General features: G+C 39.7%; 1 protein-coding gene across 1 annotated transcript; it reads right to left on the minus strand.

The window, feature by feature from the left end:
* Nucleotides 1-876: 876 nt before the first annotated feature.
* Nucleotides 877-15,825, minus strand: tmem64 (transmembrane protein 64). The gene is made up of 3 exons (XM_073463136.1): nucleotides 14,375-15,825; nucleotides 5,976-6,131; nucleotides 877-3,963 (listed from the first exon to the last, which is right to left on the minus strand). The coding sequence occupies exons 1-3, from the start codon at nucleotides 15,083-15,085 to the stop codon at nucleotides 3,772-3,774; spliced, it is 1,059 nt and encodes a 352-aa protein (XP_073319237.1). The 5' UTR covers nucleotides 15,086-15,825; the 3' UTR covers nucleotides 877-3,771.
* Between the last annotated feature and the right edge of the window lie 1,253 nt (nucleotides 15,826-17,078).

The raw sequence follows: 17,078 nt of genomic DNA on the forward strand, positions 1-17,078 counted from the left end.
ACTGACAGTTATTTAGAGGTTTGCAGGATAAGGGGAAACCGTCTGAGTGAGAACATTTTGTCTCTCATTACTCTCAAAGGGTCAGGGAAGAAGCCAGGTAATATTCAGAGAATCATGCCAGGATTTGGGGGTTATGATGTGACAGAAAAGGCATTTAATTAAATGTGTGGAAGCTCAACAGAGATGGAAAGCTTTTTAACACATCTGTGTGAAAACATCTGTTGGGAAGTCAGAGTTTCCTCACTGATAACAGGGTCACAGAAAGTTTAATACTAAAGTTTACCGAGCTGTAAATTATTTAACAAAAGAAGAGTGGACCGGATATAAGATTTTAAAAGGTCGACTTTTTGGGAAATAAGCTTTTATAGTAAGAAAGCAAAATAGTCATTCCTTTAAAGCTGACTTATGTAAGAATTGACCATGTGTTGAATCCATACTCCAAACCACAGCACATCACCAGAGTAACTGCTAACTGCTTCTAATTGTAGCTATAATTAGCTAGTTAGCTCAGCTAGCCATGCAGCTGGCGTTCCTATCTGCCCGGACTGGGAGCTTGGAGCAGAGGAGTGTTAGTTTTGTTTACTTTTGGACTAACACCTCTTGTGGTACAAAGGAGCCCAGGGCTAGCTACTTAGCAAGCTAAGTCTTTGACAAAAGGTCGGAACTGTTTTTTCTTCACACTCTGTAATAATTGTAATTTTTTAGACTAATATTCTAACATAATGTACCTTTAACTTTGGCTAGTTTTTCCCGATCATTTAAACTTGTTTTCCTGCAACTGCAGCTCAATTTCTCAAAACAGTCACAATGACGTGTCATAAAAACAAAATGTATGCAACTGAAATAGTATTAAGTTAATAAAAAAAGAACAAATCATTTGTAACAAAGTCAGACAGGTTTTATTTTCTCTCTCATAAATAACACTGAACAAGCATCGTACAGCGATAAATATCAATATTTATACACTGTAAAATTCTCTGTATTACAAAATACAGCATATGTGTAATGCACTTGATACAGATGGGAAGTATTGCATTTCATAGCACCAAACGAGACCCTTAACTTGACCCTTGAAGTCACTGATATCACACTGTCCTCCTCTGGAACAGCTCAGGTGTGCAGTTACATCCCAGATTCAGGTCTTGTGTGGGTGTCTATGAAATATACTTCCCTTAGGAATCAGTTGTTGCATAACTATATCTAAGTTAAGTAGAGCCCACCTAGGAAGAACCAAAGCCTTTACTGTAAAACTGCTCATTTTTCCACAATCTCACGTTTTCAAAATCCCAGTTGAGACTAAAATACTTTGTGTGTGTTCGATCAGGTTTCATGTATTGGGTTTCTGCAATAAACACGGTCTCGCTTCTTTTTCCACGTCTGAGCAGAACAGCTTCATCGAATCACACTTTGTTTGGAGCACTGTCAGGTGAACACAAAGGTGTATTTACAAGATTTTCTCACCAGGAACTGAGAATGAATTATGTCCAGCCTTCAGAAAGTGAGAGTAGTGAGCAGATTTTATAAATCTTGCATGCATAAAATGTACTCATCTCTCTTTAAGTAAACTTTCAATTCAAGTAAAAAACTTGGAAATGTTTGGGTTGGATTCATAAGATTTTTTAAATGACAGAAGTGAGAGGCTGATCGCTAAAGATCAATAAGCGATCAGAAGGCTTAGGGACTCTCCAAATAAGGTGCTACAAGCTGTTCTGATCACAGATGTTTGTTGGCAGCGCAGAAATGTCTGTCAGAGGCAGCGGGAGGTAACAGGCAGCTTAAAGACTGTAAAACAAATCTGGGAATATTGACACTCAACCTTACAGTGGAACATAGATCGACATACGACTCAAATGCAGTTTTTGTTCACTTTAGAGAGAAAAACCTTTAACAATGGTAGTAAACAGCTATCCCCAACACTTGGCTAAAGATCTTATTGGTGGGATTATCTATATATCTTTTTTTTGCTTTCAAACATTATTGCTAAATTGAGACAGGAAGGGGCCCTTTCAACCAACGTTTATCATGAAAATAACTCTAGACAGCATGGAATGTGTTTGGGAGAACATTAAATCTGGCTCAAAGACAGAAAAAAAAAAAGTACAAAAATTAAAATAAAAAAACAATAAGTTTTGCCAGCATTACAAAAAAGGCTTTAGTGAACAAATACAGGGACATAAAGATGGATATTTCATATAGGAGCCCTTATTATTCCTCAATCAGACTTTTGTCTGAGGAGCAGCATCACAATAATTCATGTAAAAATAAAATGTATTATGACATTCATCACTTAGTGTCCATGTTGTGTTTGATTGTCGGCTTCTGAGACACATCAGTTTCCACTACTGACCAACCAAACCCCTTCCTAGCTTGTGAAAATAATGCTTATCTGTTGTAGTGGACTGTGCAAAAGAACCTATAGCATGAGCGCTTCGTTTCTGTATTATTAAGAACTAAAACATAAAAAAATCTTTCACAGATCATTTCTATAATTACCAGCAACGTTAAGTAATAAAGTAAGTCATAAGTCACGTGTGGCCTCAGCTCAGGTGGGGCCAGTGTCATGGCGTCGGGTAAGCTTTGTCAAATTATGGCACATAAAAAATAACAGCCTCTTCATCTCATCGAGCTTACTTGTCTATAATGTAAGTAAAATAAACACAGACTTAGGTTTGTGTTATTTTGTTTGCGTGAGAGCATTTGTGATTAGTTTGGTTTCAGCACTGAAATATGACATTCATGCCATTTTGTCACCATTCCTCATATTGCACAGAATTGTCAAAACTACGATCTGAAGCAAAAACTTAGTAATAATCTTAATGGATAATCTCACAGCCAAATAAAAATGTTAAATCCAAGTGAATTATAAACATTTACAGGAAAGCTTGACATCTCAGTTGCAGTTGGGTGTGGGAATCTTTCTGTAGTGGAGCATGTGGCTGCTGATCACGCTGCACTTCAACTTTCCTGGCAGAGAACATTCCTGAGTCTCCTGCTGTGAAATCTGCTCTCCTCTCCAGCTGCTCTTATCAAAACTGCAGAAGCATTAAAACGTTCTCCGGGCAGACGAGGCCGATTCAGCTGATGTGGTCGTAAGCCAGCAGAAATCACACAGCCAAAGAGGCCGCTCATGCTCCTCTCTCCACAGTCCAAAAATAAGACACTTGAACACAATGAACCGTACTACACAGCCAAATCTTTCAATAAACATTAATGCCCTTATTATTTGTACTGTGAATGAGCAGTGGATGACGACAAATCATAAAATCTCTAAAGAAAACGGATGTAGTATGAAAGAAAGGTGCATAGGTTGGCATTCTTTTGACACTGAAATGGAAAAACAATTCCTTGGTTCTCTAGAAAGCTCCAGATTGCACATTCATAGTGTTAGCAGGCAGTTAATGCCTCGCTGTTGTTTATTAAAGACTCACTCAGCCACCTCTGATATCTCTAAACATCATTATTTCATTGACATCTCCTGTAACAGAATAAATGTTAAGAAGTATCTTAATGAATATAATTAAAAAGACTAAACAAAATCTCCCAACAAGATGTACCGCAAAATCATTCCCGTCCGCACCTTTTTTTCCCCAAAGGTGCGTGGTCCTACACTTCTGAAACACTGTACCGACTAAAGACTTCAGGGCGGTCAGAGTACGATGTCGAAAATTAAAAACCACCAACATTTTTCAGAAGACGTCTAAACTCAGTTGGTTCCCTCAGGCTCTGCAGTCTCACAATTCGGGGACCGACCCGTACGAGCTTGCTGCCTCGTCACACCACGTTGACGCAATTTCCACTACCAGCTGTCGCTCTCTTGCTGCAGTAGGTGAAGCCGCCGTGATTTGTGGAGTTTCCGTTCATGTGTGATGACTTCAGCTCCATCTGGCAAGCGGCAATGGCTGCGTTGAGCTCAACCTGAGCCCGGTGCACGACGTAGAACATCAGGCCGATGCTGATGACGATCTGCGGACGACAGAGGAGGAAGTCATGATGTTCTGTTCAACACAGCTGCACACATCAGTCACTTTTAGTTTGTTTACTTTTGTAGCAAGTTTTAAGGTTTAAATTTTTGTTGTGGTGGTGAGCTAAACTCATATATTGTGAGGTGTTGCTAAAATTTTGTTAGAGACGAAATAAATTTGATACACATTCATACCCAATCTATTGTAGCGCATTACAACATTTTTTAAAGAAGAAATGTCCAACATTTGCTTGTTCCAGCTTCTTAAATGTAAGAATTTTATGCTTTACATTTATGACAAATAAAGAGTCTTTGGGTTTTGGACAGTTGGTTAGACAAAAGAAGCAACTGGATCTGGGATCTGGAATGAAATTGTGATGAAAATGTTCTCACATTTTTGATGTTTTAAATAGTAAACAATTAATTGAATTACAACCACAAAAGAACTTTGTTCAAAAGGAAACAAAGTCTGTTTACCAGCAGGTCTAAAGCATTATAATTAACTAGCTATATCTTCTTTATTTAACTTGTCAGAGTTAAAAAACAAAAACAAAAAAAAACAAACTACAATTAGCATTTTACAGGGTTATGTGCTGGATTATTGAGCGGCTGAGGCTCAGGAGGTAGAGCAGTTGTCCACCGATCCCCGGCCCCTGCAGTCTACATGTCGAGGGTCCTTGGAAAAGATACTGAACCCCAAATTGCCTCTTGTCTCTCTTCCATCTGTGTGAGAGTGTGCATGAATAGTTATCGCTCCTGATGAGAAGGTGGCCTTGCATGGTAGCCTCTGCCACCAGTGTATGAATGTGTGTGTGTGAATGGATGAATGCTGACTTGTGTTGCAAAGCACTTTGAGTGGTCACTAAGACTAGAAAAGTGCTATAAATACATTCCATTTACCATGTACCATTTACTTCTTGGCTGAGTAGTTGCAAGGCAACCAGTCAAGACTCAAGGAAGTTACTGCTTCCCAAAATATCAAGCTATTTCTCAAAGACAACATGAGGCCACTAAAAACTGAGTCAGAGGCCTGACACAAGCTAATGAATGTAACTGACAGTGGAAACACTACATTTTATGACACTGAGAGAGAAAAGTATTTAATGTGGAAGGTCCATCCCCGTTGGAAGGAGAAGGTAATGGGAGACAAATAAAAATAAAGTAAAGAATATATATTTTTCACGATTATTTGACTGTGTGTGTGATATGTATTCTGGTTGTACACAACAGTAAAAGATAACTGGGCTTAATCAGCAGTTCCAGATGGAGCTTCCCACGGCTGGTGTTAAAAAAAGCTTCAACATGTTAAAGGCCAGTTTTTGATTTGAAGCTTTCACTTCTGGGTGAAACACTGATACCCACTTAATCTTAAACTGATCCTTGACCTCTGACCCCACATGAAGCTGAACAGGTTTTGGAGATGTGCTGACAGCTTCATGACCTCGGGGTGAGCTGAACACAACTTACATATCTACAAAGACTTAGCATTCCCACTCCAGAGGTTTATGTAACTACAGCCTTACAGGAAAAGCAGATAGTGCTTTAGCACTAGGATCAGGTTTGACAGGATTGGTAGACAAGACATGCTTTGATTGTAGAGGAGGAAAAAAAACACTGACGCACTTCTAAAAAAAAAATTAATTAAGTTTGAGGATGTGGAGCAGAATGCTATGTCCCTTTTGTATTATCAACAAGCTCTGCAGATTTACTCATCACTGTGATGAATAGCAAGAGGAAAAGCAAGTTTTTCCCGTTGCCATCTCAAAGCCTGTTGTACTTAAAAATGTACCTTATTAATCAGTGTGCCCAAAGAGCTATCTAGTTCATACAGCACATGTGAAGGGATAACAAATAAAATGCAAACCCAGACATGCAACTAAACATGTAAACTTTACATTTAAAATACAAAAATGGTATGAAAAATATGTCTGATGTTAAATTCAGGAAAAGTTCAAATGCAGGGTTATTACAGGAAATTTAAGATTATCTTCACACTTAATTGCCATCTGCTAACCTGCAGGCTGAACACAAAGTAGCCGCTGACGCTCTGCTCGGCGATGACGTCCTCCATGGTGCGAAGCGTGGTGCCCAGGTAGGAGTTTAGAAGCTGAGTGGGCAACAGACCCACAGATGAGGCCACCAGGTAGTTTGGCAAGGACACGTCTGTGATCTTAAAAAGGAGAGACAGCTTACAAACTTGGAAAGAATTAAAGGTTGTATGCACACTAAAAAACTAGACTATAGTCTAGACTATAGACTAGACTAGACTCTAGACTAGTTCAACATTGAAATGATAAAAATATATTTCAATTCAACAAACCAATCTCTACGGAGCCCAGGAGGTGACATGGATGTGTTTTAGTTTTGTTTTGTGTACACATGCATACGATGCACTTGCGTGCCGGCTCGATCAGGTTTTAGTAATTTGCGCACAACAACAACAACAAAAAAAACCCCACACACATCCGTGTCACCTCCTAGGCTCCATAAATCTCTATTTATGCATTCATATAAGATTATGAATGAGGTTCAACAGCATTTTTTGCATCAAAGTTTCATGTGAATCAAATGATAAATTTTTTTGTGGAATCCTAGTCTTCGCACATCCCTTTTTGGATCTAATTAGGTTTATCTTTCAAAAATGTGAAGTAACACACACTATAAATATTTAAGAATCTAATATTCAAAAAGGTAAAACTGAAGCTACATGACTACCTCACTGTTTTGAACAGAAAAAGGAGATACAAATTTCAACAAGAGTCGAGAGATTTGAAGTTGAACAAAAACTGGGATCAGATCAAAGATCCATTATCTGAACTTGAGCTCCATTTATGGTTCTGAAGTTAAAAACTACTAATCAACTACGTAAAGAAATCTGTTTGTAAAACTAATAAATCGAAGCATTTTCCTGTATATAACCATCCAACCCAGAGCCACCGTTTTGAGTGCAGGCTGGGGTTTAAGTATAACTGAGCACATGTACTCAAGAACTGTATTTTAAATACAATTTTGATGTACTCGTACTTACCTTGAGTTTTTCATTTTCTGACTCTTCCAATTTCTACTACATTTCAGAGAGAAATACTGTATTTTCTACACTTCATTTATCTGACAGCTGTAGTTGCTAGTAAGGTTTCAGATTAATATTTCACATTAACAACACAAATAATAAGATGATAAAAGCTGCTGTAAATTCATTAATTTCAAAATCTGCAAGATCCTGGTTGGAATGGTATAAGAAATCAAAATATCATCTGTAATCACCCTGAACTATGACATGCTATCAAGCATCCAGCCCAATGTCTCATTTCATATCTAATTACAACAACCTAAATATAAACAAGTGTCTGCATTGCTGTCACCCTTGATCCCTTGATTAAGTGATGACATAAGCCGATGTGTGTCTGTGCTGGGTGTGTGAGGATGTGACCTTGGCACTGTGTGCACTGTGTGCATTGTGACAGCACAGTGGCTGATAGCGGTGTGTCTGGGGCCGTGGCGTTGTTGCTGCAAGTCACCTCCTGAGCCAGAATGTCATCAGGGCTGGAAAACATTTTAGCAAGATCCAGCCCAAGTGTCTCTTTGCAATGAGAGATCCTAAACCCTCTCCTGTTATCACAATACACACCAATAAGAGCATGATTACACTTCATAGGACCAACATTATCGATCAATCAATCAATCAAGCTGCTTTTCCTCAGTCAGTTTATCAGGTAATTTCCCCTCAAAACAATCAATCATGTAACAGGCCTTTCTCCTTGAGAGACTGGCACTGATGTGTCCACACCATGTGTCAACACAGTCCAAACGCCTTCAGCTGATCTCTGAGACATGACATGTGAGCCTGTGAGAGCTGCGAAACAAGAAAAGGAATGCGCTCTCTTCCTCCCAGCCATCATCCCCGAGTTGTGAAGCGCATGTCCTCTGAAGTCTCTTTTCACCCTGCGAATGCAGCTGTCTTCCGACTAGGGAAGGGCTAGTCGTTGGTATTTTTATAACCGCACAGAGAATTCCCACTGAACCTCCTACTCGCTTCTGCAAGCCTGTGTATCAAGATAATCTGCAAATTCAAGTGAAAAAACACCCCATCCTCAGCTTGACCTGATTTATTCAGAGCAGCAGCAATGCAGGTCTGAGTTTGTGCTCGTAAACAAAACGGGAAGTGGGGTATCTTGACTGCGTAGTAAATTTGAGGTTTGCCTCTGTGCCGTTGTACGTGTGCACAGTTAACCCTTTGGAACAAAGGGTGAAGCACAGGGCATAATTAACCTATCTGCACACTGCACAAACATGCTTGCTTGTAGATACGGTCCTATAAATCACACGATGAACTCCCCAATTGCTTCATCAGCTAATTATGGCAGCAGAGGGATGGAGCAGGGCCACTGAGCAGTTTTAAAGGTTATACCGCTGTAATAAAATACACATGGAGACCTGAATATGTCCACTTCGCCCGAGAAGGGTTCACCAACATTTTTCCTGAGCTGTCCTATTGTTTTGCTAACTCCTGCAGTCTGTGTGTCGTTTTAGGTTACCCCCTATAATGTAGCACCATCCACTTCAGCAGAAAGAAGCGGGGGGCACGGTGAAATGTAGCCTCATCCCCAGAAAGTGCTTACACCAAGGGCAGAGCAGACATCACATACATATTTCACCGTGAGCCAGTATGGGCGTAGAAGGGCCCACCCATGGCTAGTTTCACCTTTTATTGTTAAGAATAAGATCATAAAGATACAACATCAGCCTGGCTTAATAATGAGCCTCCAGGTAAGATGGATTACAAGGTGCAGAGTGAGGTGCTGAGTTGGGTTTGAAAACCTTCTGGGCTACATTTCAGGAAGTGAAAATGTAGCAGAGGAAACAGGCAAACTTGGGGATTCAGCTTATTAGCCTGCTTCTGGCAGGGCAGGTTAAATTCCCCAGTGAAGACTGCACACTGACTTTCACTTCACCAGCTTGAAGAAAAAAAAGAGGTTCACACTGAGGTCTGAGCGCGATTGTTCGACAGCCTGATTTCTTCAGGTTCCACCAATCTTGAATAATAATTTAGTTGGTACATGTCCAATAACAAGACACAAGTTGTGAGCATATTAGGGCTTTTACAATTACAATCACAATTTACAATTAATCAAAATTGTAATATGAAATCAGTACCATGCAAGCCTTCCTTCAGTATCAAGCAGCAAAAAAGTTGTAGGAGGAAGGGTTTGAGTTAATTTGCCTTTCTTGACATTGCACATCTTGACTATTGCACATGTCAAAATTGCGTAACCAATCCTGAAACTATATATTGCACAGCCCTACTTCTACGACTGAAAATGACACTGTCAGAGTGAGATTAGTGAACCTAAACAGTAAAGTGGCAGCCTGAACGCTGAAACTTGCTGTAAAGTAATGCAAAGCTGAGGGAAGCTGCAGAATCAGGTGATAATTCTCTGTAAGTTTCACTGTGTCACACTGTTTTCACATTCTCATTTGATGCATTGTCATTATAATAATATCAATTAAAGACACACTAAAATGCTAATTAGTTTAACATCAATTGAGTTACAGGTGGTAGACAGATGTCTCAATAAAACAGGTGCTAAATGTGCTCTGATATGTGAGATTTCAAAGCCAGATTAGACGACCAACCTTTGCCCAAAATGCAGCTGCATTCATAAAGATGATTCATAGACTCTGTAAGCCTAAAATATGTCAAAGGGAACAATCTCATAAATCATGACAATGAGTCGAACACAGACAAGCTGCATTTTCAAAGACAAACAGCTGTCAGAAGTTGAAGTAAGCAACAGAAATATGACAAATGCAAACTGGCACAGAAACAAATATGACCTACTTTTGTTGCAGTTGTAGCTGAGCTGCTTGAAAGCTGATGTCCTTTTTCATACTGAGTTTGCATGTACATAGTGGCCGAGAGACAGCTCAAAAATCTTATTTTACAAGGCTGTCAATTAGCCCGCCTGTTGATTTCACCCTGGCAAACTGTGGAGCACCAATAACACCAGTGACAGTGACAGCTGTGCACAGAGTAAAGAGCCTGTCCCTTTGACTTTGACACCTCGTTTTCACTTCTGCAGACTGGAACAGTAAGTTCAATGTTGTAACTACTGTTAAAGCTTGAGCCACGATCCTGACATAAGTAGGACATTTCAACCTTTGAACACAGAGCTATGTCCCAGCCATGAAACTGAAAGAAGGAAGCAACGACGAACAGAAGCCATTTAAGTCAGTCAGGCAAAGAAAGACCATCTGCTAGGTTTGTTTGAGAAAGAGGCCTTTTAACAGGTGAACTGCTGACCATCCTGAAGGACTGATACAAAGGAATCATTCATGTTAAGCATAACAAACTGTCTTACTCTTAGCTTAGGACTTAAATTAAACCATACATTTAATTCACAACAAACACAGTAACACCCTCATAAAACCAGTTTCTTAAAGCCTCAAATCAACACACAGACATAGAGTTATGATGCCAATATCACTGCCAACAAGGCAGAAATACTCTCCTTAAGCCTCATCCTACATTCAAATTAATTCACAAATAAATTATCTCAGATCTTCAAGGGCACTTCAACAGGTCAGCTCCTGATTCTAACCACCTACATTTTTGTTGGCTCACACTAATATCCCTGCCTCACTGTTCATCTCTGAAGTCACAGCCCAAAGCATTGAGAATTTGAGATGCTTATCAACCATCAGTCAGTGTAGGAGTGCAGCACAAACATTTACTGCCTGCAGTACTTCTTGTACCTACAGTCAGCTGGTTCCTGGGTAATCTCACCTCACTGGTGCCAAAAGACTCTTTTCACTTATCTAAAAGTGTCGGTCATATATAATGTGCAATTTGCTCCAGATAAGTATCTGCCAGCTGTCTAGGTTAGGATTAAACCACTTATCGTTGACTGACGGAGAAAAAAATGAGTCATTTTCAAGACAAAATGCTGAAGAGTTGCTGGTTCCCGCTTCTCAAAGGTAAAGATTTGATCCTTTCATTTGTCACGTGATAGTCCACTGAATATCTTTGGGGTTTGGACTGTTGATTGAAATAAATAAAATAAGCCCTCTGAGTTTATCTATATCTGGAAGTCAGAACAGGATTGATTTTTTACTATTTTCTGAAATTTTATTTTAACCAATTACCTGAGGGCAGCAGGGTCGTTCTGATACCGATACCAGTATCAAAAATGCCTCCGATACTGCCTAAAATGCCGGAAGAGGTGTTGACTCAACTTTATGATGATTTTGGAGGTTGTAGGAGTATTGCTGTTTTTAGTTAGGCTACACTATATAAAACATGGTTTCTAATATTTTGCAACCCTCTATCTGAAAATGGTGGCCAAAATATTATTAAGAAACAGCTCTCAATAGACTGAAGTCAAGCGTAAAATTTCTTCCAACTGTGGCCTCAAAATTTACCAGAGTTAGGTCAATGCGGCTCCGATTTGCATAGTGAGTGCTTATGTAGAACTGTCAAAAGCCAAAGCCAAATCCATACAGGCGAGAAATGTCTAAGTAAATCAGTCACCCCAGAAAACTTCCTGGTTTGCAGCATGCAATTACTGTGCTTGTGAAACTCACTTACGTCATCTCCTTTTTTCTTTTCCAGCCTCAGGCCTGTGCATCAACTCCTTCATGCTTTAAGCTATAAATGCCTTTCAAGCTCCCCACTTGGCATCCACTTCTGGATGTTTGTGCTGCTGTTGGTTTCTGCCTTCAACACTAGTTTGATTCTCTTCTCACCAGATATGTTTCCATAAACAAAGTGCAACGGCTTCAGTTAAAGGGAATGCCAATGTAACTATTCACTGAAACAGAATCTATGAAATATTAAGTTTAATGGCTTTGACTGCATTTTAATCAAGCCGTTTCTTGGCATGTTGATAGTATTAAAATATGTGGTTTGCTTCTCAAACAGTGTGTTAAGTAGGCTACATTCAAATTGAACAAGATTAAACTAAACTTTGTCCTTTTTGCCCGCTTCATCCTCAGACACATTTCAATGTTATTTACATTCAAGTCATTTTAAAGCAATGCATTGTGTGAGAGTCAATTTAACCAGCCTCATATCTCAACTCAAAAAGTTGTGCTTTCAGTGTTTAGTGTTCACAACTCTATGAATATTCTTTAGGAGACAGGCTATAATGTAAACAATTATGTAGAGGAAACCATTCTGAAAATGTGGCACTTGTGAAGCAATTCCAGCTCAATGTGAGCAATACTGTATAATCCTTTGTCTATGCTTTTTTGCAGCAGTATGACTTGTACAACTCTAGAGATCTAAACCTGTATGGCCACATAACATCAAGTCCACCCTCAGGTCAGTATTCTTCATTAATCATTCAACTACAACTGGCATTACTTTTTTCATGTTGCGTGACCTCTCATCTGGTTTCTACAATACAGTAACGCATCCCTCAAGGCTTTTACTATTCAGAGGTATCAATGAGTTGACTGAGAAGGGTAATCAGCGAGTCTAAATTATTCATGTCATGTATGAAGGTCAAGGGCCTCAGGTTAAGTGTAGGAGTGCAGCTGAAAGCAATATCCTAATGCTGCTTAGCTTTACTATGTAGGTCACATGGTGTGTGTTGCCTTAACCAATGACTTTAGATTTATCGAGTAAAAATGTCTACAATTCAGTCTACATTATCTTAACGTCACCTGATCATTATTGAGTTCAGAAAAAAAATAGGACCTAAAAATGTGATACTGATAGTACAGATTGATAAAATAATTGATGTCCTTAGGCTACAACAGCTTCCATTTCAGAGGAGCACTTCATCTATCTACAAGAGGAATGAGTTTCTTCTCTCTGGAGACTGGCCTTACATTTTCATGTCTCATATTGGACTATGGTCTGCCTTTAACAGTGAAGTAACAGATCGACAACTATGTTCAAAGTCCAGACTTCATCACAACTAAAATGATAAACATCTAAATGCAATACTTCTGTTTGTTCCTTAAGAGACTGGTTCATGGCTAGTTATGATTCCCCCTGTGTGGTAGATTGGGCAGACAATAAGAAAATCATTTCATTCTAAAATAAAGAAAGGCACAGGTTTGATTGTCATGAGTACAAGTAATGAGCTCAGCTCCTTGCTCGCCCATTACTGTGACCTTTCTGTTTCAATTTGGGCTACAACTAACGATAATGTTGACTATTCTGCAAAGCGGTTGAAGCAAAATACTGGTTTCAAGGTATGACAATGGATAGTTACCTTACCGTGTACATTTGCTTATCTAAGGTATTGAAATCTTCTGTATTAGTATAATTGAATATATATCATATAATATATATAGGTTTCATGTCTGTCAATAAATTATATTTTGTGGAATTATAATAAAGTGATTGTTGAACCTAACAAAATCTCTTCCATTTTCATTCCTTTGAGGTTGATTGTAATTGATAATAATAATAATAATAACTGTGTAATACTGTATACTGCAATACAGTTAAACAATGATCGTTTCTGATGTGGTTTTTGTACCGTGAAATCTGATACTGTTGCAACCCTATCTGCAAATTATTTTCACATTTATGGTTGAGTCTAAAACCGAGCCCAAAGTGACGCTTTCAAATTGCTTCTTTTGTCCAACCAACAGTTCAAAACCCCAAAACTCTTCATTTACTAATTTACTATCACATATGTCAAAGACAAGCAACAAATCCTCACATTTACAAAACTGAAATGAGCAAATGTTTGATATTTTTGCTTGAATAATGACTGGAAAGATTATCAAAATAGATAGTTCAACTGATCGGTTAATCTATTAATCGCTGCAGGTCTAGCTTAAACCCATATTAATTAGGAATCAACCGATGTGGTTTTTTTGAGGGTCAAAACCAAAACAGATTATTGGTAATCAAGGAGACCTATACCTGATATTTGGAAGTGGTATACACTTGTAGTTATAATATCAATCTCAGTATAAAGAGAGAACCAGTGTTGGAATGTAACTAAATTTAATTTACTTAAGAACTGTACTTCACGACCATTTTGAGGTACTTTACTTGAGTATTCCCATTTCCTGCGACTTCATACTTTCACTCCGTTACATTTACTTGATAACTTTAGTTACTTTGTAGAATCGGATTACTCGGTGCTGAATGGCTTGTGACTTGTAACCAATCTGATAGTGTTGTGGGCGGGACACTGACTGGGATCAGACTGCAGAATGCTGCATCAAAGCCAAAGAAGTGCATTTTAAAATCCATATTTTATCAACAACCACAAACAAACAAACAAACAAAAAAGCCATAATACCAATAATTGGCAAAATGCTGAAAATTGGCCTGATGATCGGCAAGGCCAATAATCAGTCAATCCCTATTCACAATTTACATGACTGTCTGTTTAAGGTCCACCTGAAGAAAAAATGAAAAGCTGGTAAAAATGTTTCCATACTCACCGAGAAAACTGCATTTTGGAGCCCAAAAGGTATGGGGGTGAGTCTCGCTAAGGCCACAACTTTGAGTCCACTTCCTCCCTCCACCACTCTTATGACAGCACTGAGCTGTTCACTGTTCCCCACCTTGTTCAGCACCCAGTCAGTCAATAGTCGTTTGCACACCAGGTGTGCCACAAAGGTCCCTATTAAAACTCCCACCATAACTAGTCCCATGCCCAGCACAAAGCCGTAGAGGTAGCCAGCTGCCACATTAAGAACAATATATCCCCATCCACACGGGAACGACACGATAATCAAACCAACTATAAACAGCAGGGCCCCGACGAGGCTGTCCAAGCTCTCCACCCAGAGCAGGAGATCCTTGAGGTATTGGCGAACGAGGGCAACCGAGGAGAAGCACACAGCGGTGAGGATGCATGCCAGCAGGGCGCTCTTGAAGCAGAAGGTGGTGATACAGCAGGGGTGTCTGAACTCCCCACTGTTGCTGAAGGTCGTCCCCCCCGTGGAACTGATCACCTCAGGGTCTCCATCTGATTTCCCTACGCCGGCCCCTGACTCGTCAAAGGCGCTGCATATCAGGATGTCAATCTTGTCACACTCCTCTGTGGCAGTCCTCTGCAGCCAGCGGTTCAGCTGAATCTGCGCCTTGCCCACAGCATGCTTGAGAAGCTTGGTGAAGAGCTGCACGGTCGTGGACCCTGACATTGACATGTTGGCCCTCAAATAAGCTATGGGGACCAGCAGCAGGGTTCAGGTGAACTGTCCGACCTGGAGTCAGCTGTGATGTTTGAGATGTGAGTCTTCACATCCAGCGCAGGTCCATGTCGAGCAATTGCAATTTGTTGATCTCCAACAGAGGCAGGTATTTATGAACTTAGACAAAATCCGTCACTCTCCTTAGCCATTACACGAATTGTCCAACTTAATAATGTTTATCTTGGGTAAACTAGCTGGGCAACGTGCCAGTCCAATGATTTAAAAGTGCCAGTTTTGTAATCTCTGTCTGAAACACACGCCATATTCAGAGCTGTCACCCCTCCGCTCAGGACGGTGTAAAGTCAATGGATGGAGGCGGTGAAGACAGCGACAAAACACTTCTTTGGACTGAGGTGACCAGAATCCAAGTGGTGCAAGGACATCAACTTTTACGACTCCGCCAGCACTGCCCGTCCAGCTAACGTAACACACTAGCATAAATCACTGCTCGGCTAACTAACTCCTGTCGTTAGCTAAATAACTCTGCGTGGATAAAGTCCGCCGTTGCATTTCAGAGACCGCACCGCCGTAGCTGGCCTTCCCGTCCGCTCCTCCCGGACAACAGAGCGACAGCCCGGACACAGACGCCTGACAAGGAAAACCCGTTTGCTCTCTCAGTGCTAGGTGGGTGTTGTTATTTCTCTCGTCGCCCTCAGTCCACAGTGCAAGCCGCTGCTGTTGTCGCTGTTGAAGCTCTTCATACCGAGCAGTGTTTGTGTCCCAGAATGCCAAGTAACCCCTGCTCACGTGACCGACACTTAGCGGCTCCAGTCCAATCACAGCCGTCATGTCGTCATCGCGAGATTTCCGCGGGATTCAACAGCAAATTGTGTTTGTTTTGGATGAACTATGGTTTGTGCTGTCCGCGAATATGCTGCCACATAAGCAGAATAAACTAGTACAGATGTGCTGCTAAGTGTAAATCAATTCCCTTCCTCATGGTGTTATTTCACTGCAGTTATTTATACTAAAATACTTTAATTAATAGGGCTTTCAAATCTAACCACATGCAGGTACACAGAGCTCAGGAACAAGTTAATCAATTAGGAAGCACTTAGATCTTTTACTTATGTCTAAATTAACACTAAATATTTACTTTTAAATAAGTATGACAAGTGTTCAACACTGAACGTAATATCATAATGCCCAAATACTCAATACAAGCAAAAGTCTTGCATTCAAAACTAAAGTAAAAGAAACATGAGTATTGCAAACATACTGTACTTAAAGTAGGCTGCTCAAAGTACAATGCAGAATGGCCCCTCTCAGAGTATTTACTATCATATACAGTATATATATTATATTATTGTATTGTTATTGATGTATTAATATACATTTTAATATAGATCATAGATGTAAAGGTCATTTTAGGGACATTTTATACTGAGGTAAAAGTAGGTTAGTATTATAAGCATAATGCACCTGTTTGTTTTGAATGTCCTCCTACAGGGACCGTGATTAAATAATTAATATTACTGGATTATTAATTTGGACAAGTTAACATGAAAGTTTTTGTTGAGGTGGAGCTAATTTTAACTGCTTTATGTGGGTTGTTATGAGGTCGTTCAGTGCATAATACTTTATAGGCTGCTTATATACTAAGCAGTACGTAATTAAATATACTTTTAATGTTACTGGAAATAAGTCCTATGGAAAGCAATCATTTATGGAAGTCATATCACACTTTAAAATGTATAAAATCTTTTATTTTAAAAAATCTTTGTAATATACATTATGCAGGATTTCCGGGTATGCAAAGGAGTTTACAGAGTTAGAGAGTATTTCTGAGAGCTTACAGTATAATATAGTAGCCTGAAGGGAATCTCTCTTCTTGGCATGCTTACCATTAATTCATAATGAAGGGAGTGAAGCAGACAATGTGTGCAATCATGCATCGACCACTGCTTACCACCTGGCTCCTCCAGCTGTGGGCAAAGAAGGCCCTGAT

This window comes from Pagrus major, chromosome 3 (assembly GCF_040436345.1).
Source record: "Pagrus major chromosome 3, Pma_NU_1.0".
NCBI classification, from domain to species: Eukaryota; Metazoa; Chordata; class Actinopteri; order Spariformes; family Sparidae; genus Pagrus; species Pagrus major.

What these genes read in the sequence shown, in the direction of transcription:
- tmem64 (XM_073463136.1), bottom strand. Translation starts at nt 15,085, where the DNA reads ATGTCAATGTCAGGGTCCACGACCGTGCAGCTCTTCACCAAGCTTCTC. An exon ending in TCCAAAATGCAGTTTTCTCG is followed by an intron (nt 6,132 to 14,374) that starts GTGAGTATGGAA and finishes CTCCTTTTTAAG; the next exon opens with ATCACAGACGTGTCCTTGCC. An exon ending in ACTTTGTGTTCAGCCTGCAG is followed by an intron (nt 3,964 to 5,975) that starts GTTAGCAGATGG and finishes TGTCGTCCGCAG; the next exon opens with ATCGTCATCAGCATCGGCCT.